Source organism: Arachis duranensis, chromosome 3 (assembly GCF_000817695.3).
Source record: "Arachis duranensis cultivar V14167 chromosome 3, aradu.V14167.gnm2.J7QH, whole genome shotgun sequence".
Lineage (NCBI taxonomy): Eukaryota > Viridiplantae > Streptophyta > Magnoliopsida > Fabales > Fabaceae > Arachis > Arachis duranensis.
In genome coordinates this window covers 37,035,212-37,061,376 of record NC_029774.3, presented here as the reverse complement: position 1 = coordinate 37,061,376, position 26,165 = coordinate 37,035,212, and the positions used below count along the sequence as shown (strand labels likewise).

The 26,165-nt window shown below is 32.4% G+C and overlaps 2 protein-coding genes and 1 pseudogene across 5 annotated transcripts; 2 read left to right on the top strand and 1 right to left on the bottom strand.

The window, feature by feature from the left end:
• The first annotated feature begins 5,702 nt into the window (after positions 1–5,702).
• LOC107478758 (callose synthase 3-like) lies at positions 5,703–12,686 on the top strand (annotated as a pseudogene).
• A 294-nt stretch (positions 12,687–12,980) lies between these two features.
• LOC107478756 (50S ribosomal protein L3, chloroplastic) lies at positions 12,981–14,417 on the bottom strand. Its single transcript, XM_016098885.3, has 2 exons — positions 13,810–14,417; positions 12,981–13,293 (listed from the first exon to the last, which is right to left on the bottom strand). Exons 1-2 carry the CDS (start codon positions 14,324–14,326, stop codon positions 13,004–13,006), a joined length of 807 nt encoding a protein of 268 aa, XP_015954371.1. The 5' UTR covers positions 14,327–14,417; the 3' UTR covers positions 12,981–13,003.
• A 1-nt stretch (position 14,418) lies between these two features.
• LOC107478757 (zinc finger protein BRUTUS) lies at positions 14,419–19,471 on the top strand. 4 transcript variants are annotated; one of them, XM_021138220.2, is made up of 6 exons: positions 14,419–14,712; positions 15,353–15,604; positions 16,505–16,735; positions 17,056–17,224; positions 17,344–17,436; positions 18,177–19,471. In XM_021138220.2, the coding sequence occupies exons 3-6, from the start codon at positions 16,694–16,696 to the stop codon at positions 18,203–18,205; spliced, it is 333 nt and encodes a 110-aa protein (XP_020993879.1). In that variant the 5' UTR covers positions 14,419–14,712; positions 15,353–15,604; positions 16,505–16,693; the 3' UTR covers positions 18,206–19,471. The 4 variants fall into 4 exon arrangements, 2 of the variants coding, with proteins under 2 accessions (XP_020993879.1, XP_052115156.1); XR_001590002.3 differs by lacking the exon at positions 18,177–19,471 and having other exon boundaries at positions 15,408–15,604; positions 17,344–17,749; XR_008007115.1 differs by lacking the exon at positions 18,177–19,471 and having other exon boundaries at positions 16,997–17,224; positions 17,344–17,749.
• The last annotated feature ends 6,694 nt before the right edge of the window (positions 19,472–26,165 follow it).

The window sequence follows — 26,165 nt, the reverse complement described above, 5'->3', positions numbered from 1 at the left end:
TCTTGGTCCGAATTCTATAAAATTGGTACCAAAATTCTCGTCTCAATCTCCTCTATCATATTTAGCCATAAAAATCACATTTTAGGCTTTCCAGAATAAATTCTCATTTATGGGTTAATTAGCCGTTAATTAACCGGGTTTTACAAATTATACTACATTAATTGTAATTCGTTATATTAGGGATATGAAGTCTAAAAGAAAATAAATAATTTATTATTTATTCTAATTGAATTTATTAAATTTAATTATATATTATATATGAATTAATGTTAATTTATAAATTATTTTATATTATAATATTCAATCAAATAAATTGTAAATTACTTTAAATTATATACGCATGAAAAAATGAACACGAAAAAATGGATCTAAATGTGGTTTATATAGTATAGATAGTATTTAATTAAGAATGGTGCAGTTTTAAGTGTTTTGATTTGATTGAATTATTCTATGTATTATTTGATTTATTAAAAATATGAATTAATTTTATATAACAAATTATTAATTAAACTCATTCTAAAACGTAAGCAAAATAAATTAATTTCCTAGGCGGCCCAATGTAGATCTATGATTTATACAACAATCAAACAAAGCATAGAACTTGTGAATTATGATCAAAATAGAATAAAAAAGTAGGACCCACACCATGTTGGCTTGCTTGCCTCCATTGCATCTTAACAAAACATGGGCCTACGGAGACTAATCCCGATTCCAAGTTGGACAGATAGAAAACCTATCTAGATCTCATACAGTTAATTTCAGCCCGCACCCAAAGTCCTCCTTTAGTCTTTTTGGGTCTTCTCTCTCCCAGCAAGCAAGTATATACGCCAGTAATGGAGAATGGCGTCTTGGCACTGGCAACTTCAGAACGACAAAAATGAGAAGACTGGTTTCTCATACGACGACAAAATGATGACGGGGTTGTGCCTGCGAGGAGGTCGACGACGATCGGAGATACTAATGTGACCAAAGAGGTTAGATAGCAGACCGGCAAGAGGAGACTTTCACTGATGTTGTCGTTCAGATCGCCGTCGCACTGGGACGCTCCCTATCTATAACTGATGGAGGTGAGTTGCTGCAAGAAAGGCAAGGATTCAGATCTTATTTTCATACCCCTTTTTTTACTCAGTACATTTTGATTTGCCAATATTTATGATGTAGAATAAGTGTTTTATTTTCAATTCAAATCTTTTTTTCGTTTTTTAAATCATCAAGACATATTTTTTCTTCTTTTGGATTATGGAGGACATGTGATTTTAGATGCACTCCGATTTTAAAATAATTTACTCGAAATTATACCTCTTCTTAGTTGCTATAAAAGGCTAAGAGGTGTGGTCCTACAATCTTACCATACGTACTTGCTAGAATTTACGTTTGCTCTTATTTTTTCACTAGAGAAAAAATGGTTAGGCAATATGATTTATTGCAGATAATTGCATCGCCAAAAGAATGTTGGAAGATTCATGTCAGAGTAATCAGACTTTGGTCTTTACCGAGATTCAAAGACCCCAAATCCATTAGCTCCATTGAAATGGTATTGATGGATGAGCAGGTACTTCTAATTTTATTCATGCACACAATTGATTCTCTGTTTTCATACACTTAGTCCCATATTTGTATGATCTTCACCTCATAATTGTCATAATCTCAACCTCTGTAGTTTTTGCTTTTCTTGGGACTATTCATTCAAAAATAGAACAAGAACAAAATTTAATTTTGTGTTTCCCTGTAAGAAAACATAAGCTTTTCATCATAAAAAAAGATTCTACAGTCAAAACAGATTTAATATATAGCTCATGTTGTATTCGGCCAATAAAAAAAGGAATTGGGGGACTTTTAGCAAGATTTTTATAGACAGTTATGTAAAATTATAAATTTTAGCTTGCAAAGACATGCACTAATGCCAAGATACATAATTACTAAATAATGCAGATAGGATATAAGAGTTTATGCGGACCAAAAATAACAAAATTTGAGTCACTCTTGCTTTCACATCTTAAAAAAGCATAATGTATATCTTTGATAAGAAATAGAAAGCACATCACAACAAAATTGAGAGTCAGATTATTCCTTACTTCTTTGTTTATTATTCTCATCTTGAAGACTTAAATTTTCTCTTCCCGTAAGGGTGACAACTAACAAGAGAGGTTTGTATTAGAAAAATTTGTGCCAAGCATCTTCAGGTAGTGTGAAATATTGGAAACCAAGCAATATAGCCTCCACTTATTTAATATTCAAAATTTTAGACTAAATCAATCACATTAAACAAAGATGCATATGGAGGAAAAAAAAGAAAGAAAAATAATAAGAGCATGACTAATGCATATGCATGATTGTCGTTAATCTTAACCCTCTTCTACATAATACTTAATTCTCATGCATGATTGTCATCACAGATTTTTTTCTTTTTAATACATATGGTTAAAAAAAATAAATCAAAAGTTTTCTCAACTTTTTTTTCATATGAGTTGTGTTAAAAAAAGTCGAGTACAAAAATTTTATACTCAAGTAAAAGTCACTAAACAATAAAATTAGTCGTTTTACATTAAATATTTTAATTATTGTGTTAGTATATAATTAATTTTTTGTGTAAAATATAATGATAGTATACGTTAAAGTATTAAATATTTGAATCCATTATATGTATATTCTTCCTTTTGGGTGAATATAAATCCGTTAGTTAATACTTAATACTTAATATTTTGGAATTAAAACATATTTTTAATTTATTCAGTTATTTTTGTTGAAAGAAATATTTTATATAAATTTGTTTGTTTATTTAGTTGAACCTTATTAGTACTGTGTGTAGAAAGTGAATAATAAAATATTTGTCTTCGTGAAAAAATAGGGAACAACTATGTATGTTTCTGTAGGTAAGGATCTCATATATGTGTTCGAATTATTGATATCGGAGGGAGTTGTATATGTTTTTACATACTTTGGAGTTAGCAACAACTGTGGATTGTATCGCACATCATCACATCATTTTTTATTATTTTTTCAAACAAGAACTACTATCTTACCCTCTTTATGTGATGCAATACCGTTATATGGTATTAAGTTGGTCCCTTTTATTAGAAAAATTATGGGATACTCTCTTTAACATCCTTTTTAGTTGGTAAGTGTATGATTTATGGCAAGTACATAAGTTTATTTTTCTTTTGTTTTTATGACAAAATATCACTAAGTCGGGTGATTTGTGCACAATCTTCTATTTGATATTTAATTTAGATGTTGCTGGAGTTATGAGCGGTGTAGAAGGTGAGAGAAAATATGTGAAGGATGACAAACTTATTGACATGTTGGTCATTCATATTGAGAATGACGGGTATATTTTTTCGATGCCCTTACTCAGCACTTAATATATTTATATAAGCAATTTTTTATTTTTTAAATAATTTACATTTTCTCTGCAGTTTAAAACTTAATATTAATGTTCTTGGAGAGATGGTGGATTGGATCAAAGGTCTTGTGGCAGCGGGTGAGCAACAACTACCGGTAGTTATTTTTCAATTTGCAAGAGTAAAGAATTTTCGAGGTATGTGAGAATTTGACCACTATCGAATGGTTATATCTTATTGTAGCTATTTCTACTAATTATTGGGATGCAATTCAATACATATTTTTAGTTTTAAAATTTTATGGTATGATGTTATATATAATAGTATTTTTTTTGTTTTTAAATTTTAGAGTGTGATACTACATGTCGTGGAAGCAAAATTATAAGTATTGTATTTTGTGTTTTAATACTTTTGATCATGTGGAATTACAAGTGAAATTATAGAAAATAGTAATAACAATTCCAGCAAATGGCTGGCATTCTAGAAATTAAAATTTGAAGTGATAAAAAATATTATTATATACACGTGGATAAATTGTATCACCAGTTTTTTATTTTTTATTTTTTGTAAATTCTATGTTGAATTACTCAACAATTAATTAATCAACATATAATTTCAAACTATATTTTTGTTATTATATAATATTTTTTTATTTTATATTTGCAATAAATATTTTTTGCATAGCTCATTGCTAAAATAAAAAATTTTACTAATTAATTAGGTTCACAGTAGATTATAGTTGTTTTTTTAAATCTAAGGACAATTTTGGTTACTTTCCATTCGATAATTTTTTTGTCATGTATAATTGTACAACTCGTTTAAGCAATGATTATTGTACATAGGTACCAATATTTTACAGAGCATTATGTATGGTACCAGACTCTTGAAAAATCCAGATGTTCCTGAGGCTATGATGCTTTGAAAAAGGTATTGTACCAATATTGTGAATTATTTATGGTTGTGCATATTGACTGTATTTTTATGGCGTTGTGATTGATAAGTAGCGTGTACTATAGAGAGATCTCGCAGTACCTGTCTGTACTTTCTGGCAAACCAACGTATGTTAATGAAGATGAAGTTTTATATTCCACTGAGAGGAAGATAATAAAGGAGTTACATGCGGCTGCGGATGTGAGTGCCTTATAGAAAACTACTTTTTTATGTTTGGTTCATTATTTGTTTTTTTTTTTTACTTTCAAACTGTTCCTATGTAGGTTGGATTCTATGTTGTTCTGGCCACTGTTCTTAATGTTGAACCCGTTCTAAGTTGTTGGTATAAATCTTGTGTTTGAAATGTGAAGGCATAAGCTAATGCGGATACATACTTCTGCGATGACTGTAATAAGGACGTGAATAATGTGGTTGATAGGTATGACTTTAATTAGACTTATTTGTGCAATCTTTTCATAAAAAAGCAATATAGTTATGTAATTGATTATGTCTCTATTTAATTTATTTAGCAATATCTAGTTTAATACCAACAATTAGTAGACAACAAGAGAACAATTTATTAAAAACAAAAACTATTTTGATTGATGAAAATATCGTCTATCCACAAAAAAATGGCAAAATGGATAGAGTGCATAGAAAAAATTTATATACCTACAACAATTTTATACTAAAGTCTCCTCTGCTAGACTAAATTCTAGAAAACTAATAAGTCTAAAAAAATTGTGTTTGAGCATTTAAATTGTGTTGAATATAATTTTTATGATTTTAGTATAACTAAAGGGTGACAGGCCAAGTGTTAATTGATGCCTTTGAATAAAAAAAATAAGTATAAGTTGAATTTTGTTGGTTTTTGATGGTACAGCTACAACAACTTTTGTTGTGTTCAATAAGGAGGCCACAGCTCTATTCAGATGGACCTGTACTGAGATGGTGAAAGAGTTCAATGTATGTGGCTTTTGCTGTTGAAACCATTTGAATGGTTATGATGATTCAATGTCAGATGTGAATATAGAAGATAATTTTATACCATCCTCAGAAACTTTAGACAGTATGTAAAAATTTTATCTGTATGTTTATTTGCATCTTTGTGTACATCATGGACTAAATTGCATCGGTATGACAACTGAGTATCTCAAGAGAGTTCATTCGGCAGATGTGTGGGATATAGAAAATCCAATTTATCAATGTCAACATTGTAAAGCATGGATGTGGTCTGAAAAAAGGCTTGCAAAATTCAAACAGTCGCCCCAACCAAAGTTTTCATTATGTTGTATAGAAGGAAAGATCGAGCTTCCTCTACTTTCTGTGCCTCCTGATGAGCTCATTCAACTTCATACTGGAGGAGATCAAAGAAGTATTCATTTCCTAAAAAATATAAGGGTATTTAATTCAATGTTTTATTTTACATCAATGGGCAGAAAAATTAATCGTGGGGTGAACAATGGGACTGCTCCTCCAATTTTTAAGCTCGGGGTTCAAAACTACCATAGCATTGGTAGCTTACTTCTTGCAGATAGTCTGCGACCAACATTTGCCCAGCTATATATCTATGACACAGAAAATGAGATTGATAATCAGATACGCACACTTCGGTAATTTTCATGCAACCAGTCAAATATTTTGGTTTTTTTTATCTGTGAGAGAAAATAACATACAATTTATTGTGTTTTTTTTGCAGTTCCAATGAAACTATAAATGAGCGGGATAAGAAAATTGTGGCAATATTAAGAAACATGCTAGACAAATATAATAGTTTGGCAAAGAATTTTTGCTATGCAAGAGATAGGTACTAACAGAAAATTGCATAAACATAAAGCTTAAGTTGATTAGTAAAAGGACTACAGATGGCAGGACATACAACTTGTCATCTGCATCTGAAGTGGCTACATTGATTGTTGGCGATGTCAAACAACTAAGCAAAGATAGAGATATTATTATAGAGAGTCAAACTAGATTCACTAAGATATCGTTGGCTGCATTACCTGTGTATTGTGATGAAGGGGTTTTTTCTTTGTGTATGATCATGGGGGTACTGGAAATGTATTTCTCTGGAACCTTATATCTGCTGAGATTCGCTCAAGGGTGATATTGTATTAAACATTGCTTCAAGTGGTATTGCATATTTACTTTTTCCCAATGGAAGAACGACACACTCAAAGTTCAAAATACCGCTGAATATAATTGAGGATTCTGTATGTAACATCAAACCTGGTTCCCCTCAAGCAATACAGTTGTTGAAAGCTAAACTTATAATTTGGGATGAGGCTCCAATGGTTAGTATGTACTACTATGAAGTGCTTGATAAATGCTAAGGTGATATCATGAGGTTTTCTCCAACATATAACAAAGATTTGCCCTTTGAAAGAAAAGTGGTTGTACTAGGTGGAGACTTTAGACAAATTCTTCCTATCATTTTACGAGGATCGAGACAAAATATCGTTCATTCAACCGTGAATTTGTCTTACCTTTGGAAATTTTGTCAGGTGCTCAAACTAACAAAAGACATGAGACTCTTTGTAGGGACGAATGCTTCAGATCAAGATGAGACAAAATAATTTGGTGAGTGGTTATTGAAAGTTTGTGATGGTCTAATATGTGACAATATGGATGGTGAATCTGAGATATGTCTTCCAGGAGATATTATTATTCCTTCTTCGAACCAGGCATTTGATGAGTTGGTTCATTTTTCTTATCCAAATATTTTGGATAACATGTCCTCAAAGGATTTTCAAAGCAAAAACTATACTGGCTCCCACGCTGGACATCATTGAAGAGGTCAACAACCATCTGATGGCTATCATTCCTGGAGAGGAAAAATTATATCTTAGTTCGGATTTGATTTGTATGGATGATGGGAATATGGAGAGTCAACTAGATATCTATGGTACTAAATTATTAAATAGCATAAATTTCTTTGGTTCGCCTCCACATAAATTAATACTCAAGGTTGGTGTTTCGGTGATGTTATTGAGGAATATTGACCAATCCAGTGGTCTTTGTAATGGTACAAGGCTACAATTTAGAAAGTTTAGAAAGCATGTCATAGAATGTGAAGTTTTAACGGGTAACAATGTTGGTTATATTGCTTTGATTCCAAAAATGACTATGGTACCAATAAATGAAACCTTCCCAGTTAGATTCTAACGAAGACAGTTTTTCATAGTAGTATCGTTTGCCATGACAATTAATAAGTCTTAGGGACAAACTTTATCTCATGTTGGATTGTAAATCAGTTTTTACACATGGCCAACTATATGTGGCACTTTCAAGAGTTAAGAGTAAGAAAGGTTTAAAAGTTTTACTTATGATTCACGTAGGAATGTCTGCAAATTCAATCATCAATATTGTTTTTGGAAAAGTTTTTGAAAAAATAGGATTCTAATATAAATATTTTAATTTTATTTTAAAATCTGTATCAATGTATAATTATTTTACTTTAAAAAAATGTAAATAATTATTACTCACTATTTTTAAGTTAAATTTTGATTTTGATAATAATTTTATAAATTTCTTAACATAATAATTATTGTATTTTTTTTAAATATCCAAATATATAAATCTTTTTTTTTATAAATTTTTCCGTAAACACGAATTCATACACTAGTTTATAGTAGTTTTTCATTAAGGTTTTGACAGCATTAGGTGGTTTACAAGATGAGGTAAGGGGAATAAAAATAATTTTCTTTTTGGGCATGTGAAATTTTCGTTGATGAAGGGGTGGAAAATTTTCCTTGATCATCACTTCTAATTTTTGCTTAATATGACACTAATCTACATATGTAAAACAATTTACAATTCTATTCCTATCTTTTGTTTTAGAGTTTGCTAATATACATGATTTCACAGTTATGTTTTCAACTTTTCTGCCTTCAATATATTTGGCATGCTTTGGATTTTTTAGGATTAAATTCTTGTCTATACTTACGCTGTCTGTATTTTGTTTCTTGATTTTAAATTTTTGTGAATAAAACAATGAACACCAAATTTTTTAATCATTAAATCTTAAAAAAGGAAAGACAAGAAAAAAAACCAAAACATAAATTAAAAATATAAAAATTTTAAAACACGGGACTTTATTTATCTTACCAATTAAATACTTGCTTTGTGTCTTCATTTTCTCTTATACAAGTATAGACAACTTTAAAACATGATATAAATTGATGGATTAATTTCTCTACACTTATGAGAATCATTATATATTTTTTTTTGTTAGTATTTTAAATTCAAAGGAAAGAATATAATCATGTAGATAAGTGAAAGTATCACTTGTTTACTCAAATTATTACTCTAATCTGATGCAGAGATGGGTGAGATTAAAAAAAAAAATTTGCATGGATATGGATTATGCTGTTTATTTGCATATGGCTATGTATACTAAAAGTATAAATATGTAAGGATTATGTTTAATAAAACTCCATTATGTATATATGTATAAATGATTTGAATCTGGATATGGATAAGCCTGATTGGACATATGAGATTATAAAAATGTCTTATGTATGTTATTTAGAGGTTCAGTCAACCCCAAAGCTGACCTTTTTTCTTTCTGAATGAAAATTTAACTTTTCATTTAGAACAAATTAGAGTGACTTTTCCACAAAATAGGTAATATTCAAGATGGTCTTTCTTTATTTGTCATGCTAGATGAGTTTATGTTTAATTTGTTTATAACTATTAGTAATTTTTGGTCTCGTGTCTCTGTTCATTTAGTTTTTTTTTATCATTGATCACTTGAGTAGTCAAAGTAGATTTGCTTTTCTCTCTATATCAGATTTACAATTTATTTTTTTTCTTTTTTTGAATGGTTTCTATTGTATTAACAAGCTACTAGACCAACTTGATTAAATTTAGTTACTAAAATAACTAGTATTTTTTGTCACGAGAATTTTCTCTATTTTATCAATTCATATATTATTTATAGTAGATGATATTATGTCTCTTGCATGGGAAAATATATAGCTTGTCCTTTAAAATTGATATCTCTGAAAAACTTTGCTTTATAAGAGTAATGACTAGGCTCATTAGTTATGAAAATTTGCTTTTTTATTTAGAGCGAGGATCTCAACAAATACAGGACTTGAATCGATAGTTTCAATGTTCTGTGTTGAAGGAAGTTGTTAGGATTTCCAGGATGGATTTGAATCTTAACAAAGTGGGAGGTGCATTCAGTTATGAATTAAAAGTATATGATTGTGTAGGTAGAATAGTGGATTGTCTAATGTCATTCTAAATTCAATTTTAATGTGAAACAACAGAGAATTGGGATGGATGTCTAGATCCTTTCCTCCATTCAAAAATTTCATCAAATTTGGTCTTGCCATCTTTATACACCGAAATAGAACTTTTGAAAAACCAATGTAATTGTGGCATTTTATCCTTATTAAATATAAGTTGGTTTGGTAAACGAAAAAGTAATTTCTACCATATTGAAGAAATCATATCCATGTGAAGTGCTTGGTTCAATCATGAAATCACACAGGTCTTTTCTGGTGTTTGGTTCATAGATTGCATGCGCATGATTAAGTTATGTAGGGTAACATGTGATCTTAGTAGTAAGCACATGAAATCATTATCTTTGAGCCGTTATCTCCACCCACTTTATGCACATCAAACTAGCATATGGTATGATAAACATAACAAACCTTTCTAAAATATAACGTTATAGATTTTGAGCTCACCTTTTTTTTCTTTTGATAAAGTTTTCGTTGACCGCCCATTTATTTTTATTTTATTCTCATTGATTATTTATATTTATATAGTTTTTTTCTTATGTGGTAATTTATCACTATATCTCAATTTAACTATGCTAGATATATACTAAAGTCAACCACTAATATAAAATACACATTAAAATATAAAATACATATTAAAAATAAATATCCTTATTTCTGCAATTAGGGTTTTGTTATATCCTTTTCTTTGCTTTATACCTTTTAATTTTGTTCTGAATTGAGTTAATTGAAATTGAAATAGATAATTAGAACAAGAGTAACTTTAATTTTGATCAGAAACACTTTGGATGTTGTTGTCTTATTGTTCTGAACCTTTCGTCTTGTTATAATTGCTGATGTTGTGTTGTTGTTGGTGTTTTGTTTTGTTTTTTTAATTTATCTTCTTGCAATGCCGTCTTTACTATTTGATTTTTATCTGCAGTTCTATTTTTTGTTTTCTTTTCCACCAGGATTCAACTCTACACTGCGGGAAGGCAATGTTACTCATCATGAGTACATACAAGTTGGGAAGGGAAGAGATGTGGGTCTCAACCAGATTTCTATGTTTGAAGCTAAGATAGCTAATGGAAATGGAGAACAAACACTAAGTCGAGACATATACCGACTTGGACATCGTTTTGATTTCTTCAGAATGCTGTAAACACTCACTGATGATGCGCTCTAGTTATTTTTTTACCCCATTTTTAGTTTTTCTATACCATGGCTTCTGAACAGCTCCCCTAACTTTGTGCAGATAACTGTTCTCACTGTATATGTATTCCTCTATGGTCGTCTCTATCTTGTTCTGAGCGGGCTTGAAAGAGGTTTGACTATGCAGAAAGCCATTCGAGACAATAATCCTCTTCAAGTGGCTCTTGCTTCTCAATCATTTGTTCAAATAGGATTTTTAATGGCTTTGCCCATGCTGATGGAAATTGGCTTGGAAAGAGGCTTTCGAACAGCACTTAGTGAGTTCATATTAATGCAATTGCATTTGGCCCCTGTGTTCTTCACTTTTTCGCTTGGGACAAAGACTCACTATTTTGGAAGGACATTGCTCCATGGAGGCGCAAAATATAGACCAACTGGCTGAGGGATTGTTGTTTTTCATGCCAAGTTTGCCGACAACTATAGACTGTACTCTCGCAACCACTTCGTTAAGGGTCTTGAGCTCATGATATTGCTCGTAGTGTACGAACTATTTGGTCATAGTTATAGAAGTGCTGTTGCATTTATCTTGATTACCATATCAATAATGTGGTTATGGTGGGAACCTGGCTCTTCGCTCCCTTCCTGTTTAATCCATCTGGCTTTGAATGGCAAAAGATTGTTGATGATTTGACTGATCGGAATAAATGGATTAGTAACCGTGGAGGTATAGGTGTACCACCTGAAAAAAGTTGGGAATCTTGGTGGGAAGAGGAACAAGAACATCTCCAACATTCAGGACTGCGGGGAATTATAGTGGAGATACTGTTATCATTGCGATTTTTTATTTACCAGTATGGTCTTGTATATCACTTAAATATCACTAAAAGGAACCCAAAGAGTTTTCTGGTAAGTCTTAACCTTTGTTGTTCCCTGTTCCTGTATTTTATCTCACCTCAAACTTGCAAGTTGAGTGGAATAACGTATATTCTTTCTTTGGCTAATCAGGTATATGGCATTTCATGGTTGGTGATCTTTGTGATATTGTTTGTGGTGAAGGTTAGTAGCACCTTGCTTTCTGTCCTATAGCTGCATATCATAATTCATATAATTCTGCATGTTTGTTTTTTTTGGTGTATTTTTTGTTCTATATCTAGCTGCAGCCTTTGGTTATGCATTTATAGTGAAAGTCTCTTTTGTGTTTTAGACGACGGAATGCAACTGCTACTTTTGATGTTCTAAGAGTTTCTGATTTCCTTTTCTCTTGTTTCAGACGGTATCTGTTGGGAGGCGGAAATTCAGTGCAAATTTTCAGCTTGTCTTCCCACTAATCAAGGGATTGATATTCCTAACTTTTGTGTCGATTCTTGTCACTTTGATTGCCCTTCCACACATGACAATGCAGGACATTGTCGTTTGTATTCTTGCCTGCATGCCAACTGGTTGGGGAATGCTGCAGGTGCTTTATCATTACTCTTTCCATCCCCTTCGCACTAAATAAATGTATATTCTTTTCAAGTCTCATGCTTTTGGATTTTCATTGTTATTTTTATTTTGCAGATTGCGCAAGCATTGAAACCGGTGGTACGGCGTGCGGGATTCTGGGGATCAGTAAAGACTCTTGCTCGTGGTTATGAGATTGTGATGGGTTTGCTTTTGTTCACTCCCGCTGCATTTCTTGCTTGGTTCCCTTTTGTTTCAGAATTTCAAACACGTATGCTCTTCAACCAAGCCTTTGGCAGAGGATTGCAGATTTCCCGTATCCTTGGAGGCCAAAGGAAGGAGCGGTCGTCTCGCAACAAGGAATAGTTTGTCTAAGAAAGCCTTACTATTTTTATTTTAATAGCCCGAATACCTTGTTATATATAGCTCAACAAGGTTTTCTGTAACAATTGTAATTAGTTTCAAGTAACTATGAATGGGACGTGGTTAGAGGCTCAGGCTTGATTACTATCAAACATTAATGCAAGTTTTTCTTTTCTAATTTGGTTTTACCTGTTGTCTTCTTTCACGATCTAAACTAAATTATTTAGGCCCTTTGATGTGCATCCTAAAAGGTAGAGGAACCCGAACATGGATGCACTGCCTCACGAGGCTAATGCCTTAACATGAATACTTGTAATTTGTAAATCACTCCAAGGTTGAACAACTCAGAAATTCAGAATAGTTCTCATTGCCGAGAGCACTTCTTCTAGCCAAAATAGCAATACCATTCGCTACCCTTAGGAGAAGGTTCATTTGCACTTCCCACATGCTGAATGACAGGTTTGGAGGAGTTTGATTGAATAACGCTAAGAAGATAATAAACAGGAATGTAGGAAAAACGATAGAAACAGAAAACCATAACTCACATTAATTTTTTGGAATGTTCTTCCCAACAATCTTGGCTGGAGTTATTCGCAGAAGATTCCCTGGCTTACCAGGGACAGCACCTTTGATCATAACCACATTAAGATCCTTATCGATTTTGACAATTTTAAGCTTTCTAATCTTCCTCTTGGTTCCTCCCATCCTACCAGGCATCTTCTTTCCCTTGTATACACGGCCAGGTGTAGTTCCAGCACCAATTGATCCTAGTTGTCTGTGACTCTTAGAACCATGGGTCATTAGACCCCTCTTGAAGTTGTGACGCTTGATTCCACCTGCACAATACTTTAAGATAATTAAGTAATGTTCACCTCTGGCTGAGGGTTGAATGCTACTATCATGCATACCCAAACCATTATCATCACTTGATCTTCGGATTTCTTTTTCAATGCCATCACAAAGAACATCACCTCTTGACGAAGGAAAAATAAGAAATTTAAGGTTACTGAATTTTGAAATTTAGGATTTGAAAAATAATCATTTAATGCCAAAGATTAATTAAGAGTATTATTATGTATTTAAAATAATAATTTGGTCTTTCTTCTTAAATTTTATTTAAATAAATATTTTTAAATAATTTTGATGTAATTTAGTCTTTCTTAATAATAGGTAGTCCTTGGGTTAATTTTCCCTTAATTTTATGAGTATTCTAAAGACGTTGGATAAAAGAATATACATTTATGTTTACTTGCATTTCATATTTTCATTCAGTGTTTTGCCTGAGAATTTGAAAGCATGATTCTCTAAGAGAATGAGCAAAAGCAAATAGCAAGAAAAGAAAAGAAAAGAACCTTGGAAACCCTTGCCGATGGTGGTGCCGGAGACGTCAACAAGATCGCCCTCCTGGAAGATTTGATCGAAGACGAGACGCTGGTTGGGCTGAAAAGCGTCGACGGAGAGAAGGCGAAACTCCTTAAGATGGCGCATGGAGATGGCACCAGCCTTCTGGAGATGACCCATTTCGGGTTTAGTCAATTTTCTGTCCCTCACCCTTTGGTATCCGACCTGGACTGCACTGTATCCGTCAGTTGCTTCCGTCTTCACCTGCGTCACGATATTGCCTTCCTTGAAGCCCACCACCGTCACGGGCACCACCTCTCCGTCGGCCTCGAAGTAGCTCATCATGCCCAGCTTCGTGCCCATCACTCCAACTCCAGTCTCCATGCTCATCGTCACCATCGCTCTTCTCGGCCTCCTGCTGCTCCCCGCTTTCACTTTCAGAAACGACTTCGACTCCCGATTGCTCAACAAATCTGGGCTCCGCCAGTAACACCCTGATATCGCTGGACAAATCGACATTATTGACATCTCAACTGAACTTCGCTTTACGAGAGGACCCTCAGTTGAAACTCACTTGGGTTATGGAAGCATAGGCGATAAGTTTCTTATCCTTTTTGTTCTGTTCCCCTATAAAATGGATACATATACCCGACCCAAATCCGGGCTTTTAGTTAATGAAAAAGAAAAGTGTTATTTTAGGTTTTAATTTTTTTCTTTTTTAAATTTTAATTATACCCGACCGAGAATCAGCGCGTAAATTGAGCAATGGCAACGATTCCCTCGACATATGCAGAGGCCTCAACGGAATGTGGCAGACCAGCGGAGGCTGGGACCGATCGACCGATACGACGCCGTCCACGCCATGCTCCGCTACGCCGATGCCAGTCTCTCCACCTTCCACATGGCCGATCACTGTAAGTTATACTCTCTCTCTCTGACGTGTAGTTTTCCATCTGAATCTGATTATGAATTACAATTAATTAATTAATCAATGGATAAAATATGTTCTTTAGTTAAAGCTGCATTTTGACCTGTGTAATGCATTTTGTTTTTTTTTGGGAGTTTTTTCGTTTTTGGACTGTGTCTTTGAATTCTCCTTGCAGATAGAAATGGTGTAGAAACTTAAGGTGTATAGCTGATTACATTTTTCGATACAGAATCCAAATGGTGCTCTTGTTTGTGTGTTCTCTGTCTCTGCCATTTCCTCTTCATATATTTAGGTCAAACTTTGGTCTAGCTCAACGAAAGCTTATTTCTACTGGTATGATAACTAGCTTCAATATTTATGATAACAGGGGGAGCAATTTCGTAATCGCTGCCGCCAGCGATTATGCTTTTCTAGTTTTTCATGTCCGAAATCGCTTGATTTATTGCTGTGTTTTTCCTTAATCTTCTATTATTGCTCTTGGAAAGAGTTAGTAGGTGGAAAAAGAAACCGGTGTTGTTTAGTAATTTCTTAATCTTCTGTTATTGCTTTACTTGACACGTTCATACTTTTGGCAAAGATTATTCTGTTAATTTGTCTGCATCAATCCTGTTCGGCTATGGTTTCAGCTTTCGAACATTCTGAGTGAAATATATTATTCTGGAATATGGGTGATTTTTCCAGCCCTTGATATACGTGTGAAGAATGTTGCAAAGACATATTCTCTTGAACACAAAGGTGAAAACAATCTTTTTGATCATCTATTTGAGCTGCTAAATTCTTCCACCCACAACGATGAAAGTTTTGCTAGAGAGTTAGCATCCTGCACAGGAGCTTTGCAGACGTCAGTTAGTCAACACATGGCAAAGGAAGAGGAGCAGGTATAAGTTTGTTTACTAGTCCTTACCTTGAATTTCCACTTGGACCTTATAAGATAAATCCAGATTAAGGCAATAGCAAAATGGACTTACTTTTTGACATTCTTCATCCTAAAGGTACTAATGTTACTTCTTTGATTAAACAAGACATTCATTAAAATGATGAGAAAATGACAGGCTACAAAGAGATTAGAGAATAAGGGATCCTCCTTATTCTAAAAGGAATTTAAATACTATTCTTAAATCTTGGAATGTGGGAGGATGCCAAATTGGCCAATGTGGTGGAACTTAGATCCAAATTAATCTTATGATGAGAGGTTTAATAAATTCTAGGACACTAAAGCCATATATGTGTTTCTATTTTTGGGTTTTAAAAATTATTTACTTCACTTGTCCAGTAGAAATGACCCAATACAGGAATTTTTTTGTGCCCATCCCTTGTTTGGACTCGCGTTGGTTCTGGGCATAGCGTGGGGTTTAGGGGTTGTTGTATTAAATAGCTGGCCAAATGGGATGATAGTACCCTTAAGTTTGGGGCTCAGAGTGATATGGTGCCATCGACTAACATCAACACATCCAGAATATTGCTCTGGCATAATGCAATTAGAAAATAGCTAAGTGAGATAGCAGTGGAGACCAGAAAGATACAATGTTCAGGGGATTTTACAAATCTATCCTCTTTTAATCAAAGATTGCAGTTCATTGCTGAAGTTTGTATATTTCATAGGTATCACCTCAGTTTAGCTTACCCAATTATGTTTCTTTTAAAAATTTCCATACTTGATTCATGGTACTGTATGTATTTTTTCTGCAAACTTATAGTATTGTAAATCTGATGTTATTTGAATAGTAAAGACAACCTTCCATGTCTGAGGTATTGATTATTTTTTCCTGGCAATGCAGTTTTGCTGAGGACAAAGTTATTTTTCCAGCAGTAGATGGAGAATTGTCATTTTTTCAGGAGCATGCTGAAGAAGAGGAGGCCAGTTTAATGACTTCCGGTGTTTGATTGAAGGTATTCAAAGTGAAGGAGCAACATCTAATTCAGAAGTTGAATTCTTTTCAAAGTTATGCTCACATGCTGATCATATAATGGAAACCATAGAGAGACATTTCCGTAATGAAGAAGTTCAGGTGAGTCATAAATGTTTATGTGATAATGTTTGGAGGTGTTTGTTGGAAATTCGGAATTAGTTAGCAAATTTGATTTTATTCTGCAACATAAAGATTGATATATTTGGTTTGTGGGATATGCATCATATGTTCAAAGTTGATAAATATGACCAATTCTCGTATATATCAGTTAATTAACCGAATTTTATCATAAGTATGACGCTGAAAGTTTTTGTTTCATAGTGCATAATTAAATTTTATTCTGTGATTTTGACAAGATAGTTGCAGCACAAGTTACCTTTCAAGGAACGTTAAATGCGCTTAATTGATCTATTCCATAGGTCCTTCCACTTGCAAGAAAGCACTTTAGCTTTAAAAGGCAATGCGAACTTCTGTATCAAAGCTTGTGCATGATGCCTCTGAAATTGATTGAGCGTGTCCTTCCATGGTTGATAGGATCATTAACTGCAGAAGAAACAAAGATGTTTCTGAGAAACATGCAGTTGGCAGGTTATATGTCTATTTTAATATATTTGCCTGCTTAAAGAAATGAAATTTCACAATTTCATCCGACAATTTTTCATCCAAAAACAAAAGTCTATATCTGACAATATCCCAATCTGTTTCAGCTCCAGAAATGGATTCTGCTATAGTTACACTCTTCTCGGGGTGGGCTTGCAAGGCTCGTATTGAAGGTCTATGTTTGTCTTCTGGTGCTTCAGGTTGCTGTCCTGTTCAAAGACTTTATTTTATGATTTGTAAGATTTTTCATGAGTGATTTAAACTGCATAAAGGCATAAAAAGCTTGAGATTTATTGACATGTAAATAAGTGCATGTATACCTAGAATAGGCATCAATGAAGGTGATAAAATCTAAAACTCAAATGAGAAATTAGAGGTGCAGGACCCCACACATAAGAAAACACAAGTTGCAATGGAGCATTGTATGTAGAAACAGAATCTGTAAAGGGTAATTTATGCATTTTTGCAACAACACAATTTTCACATACTGAAGGAACAGAATCATGAATTTTATCGGAATATTAGATATTACAATCAATCAGAATTCTCTGAACAATCTTATTAGATGCATGGCCAAGTCTTTTATGCCATAAAGTGAAAGAAGAAGATTTAGTAGACATAACATGTGTGTTAGAAACCATCTTTGTGAATCTTAGAACAGCAACATTGATAAATCTATAAATTCCTCCACTATGATATCCTTGCAAAAGAATCTTCTATGTATACTGGCATTTAACAAAACAAATATAAGCATAAAATTAAAAAAATATATGGTTGTCTTCAGCAAATTTTGAGACAGAAATAAGATTTTTTGTTATTTGTGGAGTATGAATTAATTGTTGGAGTTTGAACCATCTTTTTGAATTAATATCATAAAGAATAGAATTACCAATGTGTGAAATGTGCATACCTGCCACAATACCTACTTTAACTTGTTCAGGCCTATTGTACTCTGATGATGACAAATGATTGGATGAATGTGGAGTCACATGGTGTGAAGTTCTTGTATCTAGATACTAAGAAGGGTCACATATTGAGGAAGGTACTGCCATGAATGCTCTAGGATGATGAAAAGATGAAGATGGAGGTGGTGGTGGATTTGTTGAATTTGGGTTTGGAGATGCAGCAAAATAGGTGGATGCAACTAAGGATAAAGATGGGGTTGAAGGTCTAAAATTTAGAGATTGGGAGGGTAGGGAGTTCTTGATCAAATCTGTGATAGCAATGCTATGCAATGTGGCCAATTCGGCCCCAAAGCTGACATTGTGGTCTTGATGAACCTGAATAGAACCTCCTCCTCTACCAGACCTACCACCCCTACCTCTTCTTCCTCCAGAATTCTGAGCAATGTTAGGAATTAAAGAAAAAGAAGCATGAGTGAGCTGAGCTTGAGCCATCAAATTATCTGAATTTCTAAATATTTCAATCATATCTTCATGTTGTAATATTAGGGCTTCAAATTATGGTAGAGTAAAGTTTTCAAGCTTTGAGTTAACTGTTGTTAGCAGCATCTAATAATCCTCATTGAGTCCTTCAAGAAGGATCTCAATGTGTTCCTCACAGGTCAAGGGACTGCCAAGGGCTGCTATTGAATCTGTCAGGAGTTTGATTTTTGATATGTATGCAGAAGTTGTAAGGCATCTTTTCTTGGTAGCCTTGAGCTCTGATTGAGTGTTTCACTCTGAATTTTATGGTCTTGGAAAAGTATTCTTCAATGATGAACCATATTTCATAAGCATAAGTGCAAGATACCATCTTGTTCTTGAATTCTGGCTCTATAGAAGCAAGCAACTACGAGATGAGGTTGTTGTCGTTTTGTCTCCAAATCTTATGAGAGGATGCAGCAGGATTGCTATTTTGATTGGTGACAGAAACATTTTCTGATGGTACACGATCTGCATAGAGGTGATCTTCAAGATCCTGTCCTCTAATTGCTGCCAGTGCTTACTGTCTCCAGGCTTTGAAATTCTTCTCACCAACACCAAGTTTATTAGTAATTAGAGTGAAGGGTCTTTGGTTGAAGGAATTTCATTGCATGTTGGAGATATTAGAATTGTTATTGACATTGGCGTTGGAGTTATCTCCTGAGTTCACCTTTGAGAAAGCCATGGATCTTCACACCTTAGGCTCTTGATACCATGAAGGAATTCTGACTAGCTTGCACCATAAGACAGCTAAGAAGAATGCAGAATAATGCAGAGAAGAAAAGCACAGACTTGATGTAAAAATTCAATTGTGCACTATTTAAAACTAAAAGTAACAAGAAAATCAATAAGATGAAATACTACTACTGAATTCTATTCACGAAACTTGAAAAACATTTTTAGAGAGAGCTAGAGTATACTATTTATACACCCATTGTAACAGAATTAGTAACTACTAATACAACTAGCACCTCAAGAATGAATCTTTAACATAGCTAACTAATAGAATCTGTTTTACTCTCAACAAAACACACACTTTAATATGACAAAAAAGGAGGGGGATACGACAAAGAGTGAGGGACATGAGATTTAAATAAATGTGAATGTTATTTCATATATAAAAAAAAGTAGTAAAAAGTTTGAGTAATATGAGAAAATGAATAAATTTTAGTGCTTAATTATATCTATTAAAGAAAAATAATATTAATATTAAAGAGATAGAATAATTTATAAAGAGAAATAAATAGCAAAGAGAGATAAAAAAAAACAATAATAATAAAAAGTAAAGAATAAAACTATATTACCTAAAAGAACACGATATAATATATTAAAAGATTATCAAATTTCTCAAAATAATTGTATTCTAATTTTTTATATATTATAAATAGATAATTTTTATTTAGGTGAATTCTATGATATAGAAAGAAAGATTCTTCTATATGTGTATATTTGTGTTGTCAAAAGGGTAGTGTGACAAGTATTTAGAAAGAGAGTAGTTAAAAAGACAAAATTTGACATATTGCAGGTGAAATGTAATGCATTTTATCTTATGTAACATGTGAATGATGTATTGATTAAATAGACTAATTATATTTATGTTAACTAGTTATTAAAGATAATGTTGGGCCTGGTATGATGTTTTTTTTTTTATTTTTGAACTTTTTGAATGTACACTCTTTTTCCTAGATCACAGTAACATCTGAAAAGAAAATTTTTGAATCAATAAATCTAAGTTAAAGTTAACCAAGTTGGGTTGGTCTAGTGGTTAGCTCACTAGTCCGCTTAAGCAAGTGTCGGGGGTTCGAATCCCGTCTTGTGCATGCAGCAACCCATTGGCCAGCGGCAAACCCTTAAATGGAGCTCAGTACCGCGACGGATTAGTCCTTGGCCTGCCGGGCTGGGGGATACCGTGGGAAACCAAAAAAAAAAAATCTAAGTTAAAGTTAATATAAAAAGAAATCTAAGTTAATAATTTTTCTTTCAAACTAATTTTACTTGGAAAAGAAAATTCAATTAATTATTTTTATTTACATAATAAATATCATTTAAAAAATTAATTTTTACACACAAAAATTTATTAATATTTATTTTAAATTAAATTAATAAATGTATAATATATATATAGAAAAATTATCATCTTTCTTCAACACACTTCTATCGTCTCAAAAAGAAACTAATCATATAATTTTGTTAAATCTGTTCAGACATATTTTTTTTTGTTTAATAAAATAACAAATATTAAATATTCACTCAATAACATAGTTTATTCATTGTAAAAAATTAATAATTTAATTATAAATAATAGGTTGCATCTAAAATATTTCAATAATAATTTGAAATATTTATTTTTTTTAGATAAATTTTTATAATAATTTGAAGTATTTAATTTTTTTTAGACAATTTTTTTTTGAAATATTAATTATTAAAAGATTTTTCTTTTTTTAGTTTTTGAAATTTTTTTATTTATTTTTTATAAATAACTGTAAATAGATATTTTAATACAAACAAAATAATAAGATAGCATCTACATAATACCAAAAAAATAACTATGTTTTCTTATATTTTTTTAGTGTCTACCATGTTTTTCTATATGTCTGGTATTATACAAAATTTGGATGCACATATTTTTAGTGAGTTTAATTTTGATTTATTAACAGTGTAAAATATGTTTTACACAGTCGTATAATGATATTTGGTATTTTGGATGACAATTCACACCGTCAATATAAAAATTAATTATTTTTATTGATGTAGTGTTATGTCATTAGATGTAAATATAAAATTATTTTATACTAACACGACTGCATTAAAATTAAATTTATTTTTAGTTTCCTTTTATAACAAAAAACAAAATCTCTTATTACAATTTTCATTCTTAAAAAAAATCAACTTTTCCATAATATATATTCTCTCTTTCTACACCATAAAAATGGCAATATTACAAATGCTGTTTTGACATCAATATTTTTTAAATAATTAAATATAATTTTTTTTGTTTTATTAATTAAAAATAATTTAAATATATAAATAATTAATAACAAACTATTTTTGTAAGATGTCAAGAATATGTAGTATTTGAATAATATTTTTTTATAAATATCTATATGTATCTAGAGTAATATTGATAGATATATTGATATAATATTTAAATTAAATATATATAAATATTACCGTTAATTTAAATGTATGTAAATACAGAAAGTTATATGTTTTTTTATTAGTTAAAATATATAGATATATTTTTATATTTGTGAAACTGACATCAGAAAAGAAAAAAGATATATATTAAAATAAATAAATATTAATACATTTTTGTGTGTAAAGTTAATATTTTTGGAGAGAGAGAACGGACATTCAAAAAGACCAAAGATAAAAAAATCATACAAGGTCCAATATTATCTTTAATAATTAATTAACATAAATATAATTAGTCTATTTAATCAATACATTATTTACATGTATAAGTGAATTTATGAGTTAAATCCGCTTCTTGAGATTCGCAAATTGCACTGATTTAGTTTACAAAATTTCAATTGCTCTAATTTAATTTTTCATATTTAAAAAATTGTACCATGTTAATTCATGTATATTTTCCGTCACCGGAGTACTAACGTTGTGAGTGACATGGCTTACTTTTTGTGAAGAACTAGCAGAGTAAGTATAATTGCACCAATTCGATCATTTTTTCTCTTTATAACTTAAACCAGAAAATACTCATAATCATCTTCTTCTTCTTTTGGATAAAATATTGAACATAATATATTTGGTATAGTTTAAATTGAATACATTTTGGATTGTAGCGAGCACAAATGAATCTAAATATGGGACAGTGACAAGAACAGAAACAGATCAGTCATAGAAGATTAAGGATGGTAAACACTTGATGGACTTGATGCAAAGCTTATTTTAAATCGACTTCGACTTGCATTTGAGATAGAACTTGACAATTTTAAATTCTACTTTGGATTGTCTTCATGTATGTGTATCTGTTTTTGATGTTGTTAAATGAGTTTTTAAACTAGTTCTTATAGCTATTATGGTGCGAAAAAAGTTCAGGAACTAAAATAATTCAACTATAATTAGTAAAAAATTTTCAAAATTGACTTCATTTATATAACCTCTTTACATATTATTTTTTTATCTCACTCTTTTATCATGCAACCTATCACACATTATATGGTCCCCACATGTCAATGATGATAATATATCCCTAACTATTAGGATATAACCTAATCATATATTAATGATACCTTTTATTATTTAATTATCATACTATTTCAGTAAAGACAAATCGCAATCATATATTTTAATTGATCATGGTGATAATACTTTCAAATTCTTTTTTGAAAAGGAAAATGATTTAATCTAGTGGAGAAAGAGATACCATGGCTGTTCAAAAGCTATATCTTGAATATTAAAAGATGGTCAATGAACATGAAAGCGGTGAAGGATAATTTTTGTTTTGTTCCAATCTGGATCCAATTATGGGAGCTGCTAGAGTATTATAAAACAAAAAAATTGAAAAGAAAAATTGAATAATTTTTCGGTGTTGTTCTTAATTTGGGTATCTTTCTTGTCAAAGAAAAGGAAGTGAGGATAGTGAAGGTGAGAATCTTCTCAGATGTAACTCAGAAATTGGAGCAATCGGTAAAAATTGCAGGTCCTAATGGTAGAGTAATAACAATTCAACTGCAGTATAAAAGAATAGGATGTATTTGTTTCTTATGTGGCCATTTAGGTCACGAGACTTGGAGTTGTTCTAATACTCAAGAAGGTGGTAATAAATATAATAGCCTAGAAGGTGAATGGGGGGAGTGGTTGAAGACAGACCAAACAAAAAAAAGAATTGAGGCTATGAAAGAAAACACTAATTCTAGTAACCCGGGATTTGGCTGACAACAGGGAGAGAGATCGAAGAAGCCTACTTCAGTGTGTTTGCTTCGGAGTTTAAAAGCCTTATCAATGGAGGAAAAAGGGAGAGGTAACCAGGATGGACAACCTCTAATATTGCAGACTAGTAGAGGCAATAATAATATGCACAACGAGGTTACAATGGTGGTTCAACAACAAGGGCCAATAAAAAATACAATCACAGAAGATAGCGAGCAGAATCTCAATCAGTCACTCAAGGCCATTTAGTTTTTTTTTTCTCAATAAACAATTAGCCTTGCAGTGAAAACTTTACATTCTAATCAGAACCGAGATATAAGAGGTACTTAAGCTGGGGTTTCAACTAATAGACCAAAACTCAAGCATTTGGCAAGGAGTATTGTGGTGGGAAAAAATTTAGTAGCAGGAACTAAACGAATATACTCTGAACTCAAAGAGAGAATAGGTAGCAGGGAGATAATATGGAGGATATGATCATGGCTGAAATGGGGGAGGGTGCCAACCTACAATTCGCAACCTAACTCAATGAAGATGCTCTTCTGGAACTGCCGGAGTTTGGAGAAGACCCTAGCAGTTCACAATATTAAAGGAATTTGTCAATTCCATTCCCCCGAAGCACTATTTCTCTATGAAACTAAAAATAATGCTTTATTTGTTTGGTTAGTGTGACAGATTGGGCTTCAAAAACTCTTACTGTATTGACCCTCAAGATACAACTGGGGGTTTGGAACTTGCTTGGAAGGATGAATTTCAAATTTTAGTGATTAAGTCTACGGATTTCTTTATACATTATAGCTAGTTGAATTCTAGCAATAGCAAATTATGGAATATGGTGGCTGTTCATTTTCATAGTAAGAAAAATCTCAGAAATCATCAATTTGAAAAGGTAACCCAAATTCTTTCTCCAATGTTCATATTTTTTAGTAAACTCAAACAGTGTTATCACAACATTGTTCAGTAGCATATTAGCAATCAAAGCAATTCGGTGAAGCTAATTCAAGAGACAAAGGTAAAGCTAGAAGCTGAAAAAAGCAAAGAATGGCCTGACAAACAGAGCTACTATCCTCCTTTTGGAATCCACCCTACAAGATTCTATAAAGAAAGAGGAATGGTATTGGAAGAAGTCTACAATGAAGTAATTACAATGGGGAGATTAGAATACTAGATTCTTCTACTCCAAGTTTAGAATGCATTCTAGACACAACCAAATTGAAAGGTTGAAAGATATGAATGGTGAGTGTTATTTAGAAACAACTGGTATTGACAAAATTTTTCAATCTTTCTACGATAAATTGTTCACTACTTCTAATCCAGATAATCTTATTGAAGTTTTGGAGGGTTTGACAACTAAGGTGACAAGTAGGAAGAACTGCATTCTTACAAGACCAATAACTGAAGGAAAACTTAAATATGCTATTTTTTTTTATCAGTCTCTTAACCAAAATCTTCAGTAGGTTTCATAATTACTTCAGACTGGTGGTCACTGGAATCCATCACTGATTAACGCCTATTTTTTTCCTTCTGTGGCTCAAAATATACTTAGCACTAGAAAAAATTAAGGCCTAGACAAATTAATATGGAGTAAAGAAAAGAGTGGTTCTTACTATGTGAATTCTGGTTATGCAGTTGCATTCAGATTTTTTCACGTCCCAATAGAATTTTTACCCTATCTACGAGTTATTTAATGAGGGACAAAAGACTCTTCCGAGCCTTGGTCGATTATGCACAAGGGAAGAAGATCAAAACTTTGACTACTATTGAAGGATTCGAGACTTCGAGGTAAAAGAGGCTCTAAAGCAGATGAAAAATGGCAGGGCAGTAGGACCTGATAATATCCCGATTGAGGTTTGGAAGGGTCTTGGAGAAAAAGGTATCAACTGGCTAACCAAGCTTTTTAATAAAATTTTAAGGTCAAAGAAGATGTCTGATGAGTGGAGAAAGAGCACCTTGGTACCTATTTACAAGAATAAGGGGGATATACAAAGTTGCGGAAACTATAGAGGGATTAAACTTATGAGTCATACTATGAAGTTATGGGAAATGGTGATAAAACGGAGGTTGAGAAAAAAGACACAAGTAACAGAGAACCAATTTAGATTTATGCCAGACAGATCTACTACTGAAGCGATATACCTATTAAGAAGGATGATGGAGAGATATCGTAGTAATAAAAGGGATCTACATATAGTGTTTATTGATTTGGAAAAAGCGTATAATAGGGTACCAAGGGAGGTCTTATGGAAGGTTTTAGAAAAGAGGAGAGTAAGGATCGCATATATTCGGTCAATTAAAGACATGTATAATGGGCCACAACTAGTGTGAAGATTCAAGGTGGTGTGACAGAGGAATTTCCTATTGGTATATGATTGCACCAGGGATCATCCTTAAGTCCATACCTTTTCACATTAGTCTTGGAAGTACTCATAGAGCACATCCAAGAGCCTGTGCCATGATGCATGCTTTTTGCCGATGATATCGTCTTTATAGGAGAGTCAACGGAAGACCTAAATAAGAAGTTGGAGTTATGGAGAGAAGCTTTAGAAGTGTATGGTCTGCGCATAAGCCGTAGCAAGACGGAATATATGGAATGTAAGTTCAGTCTGAGAAGGGAAAAC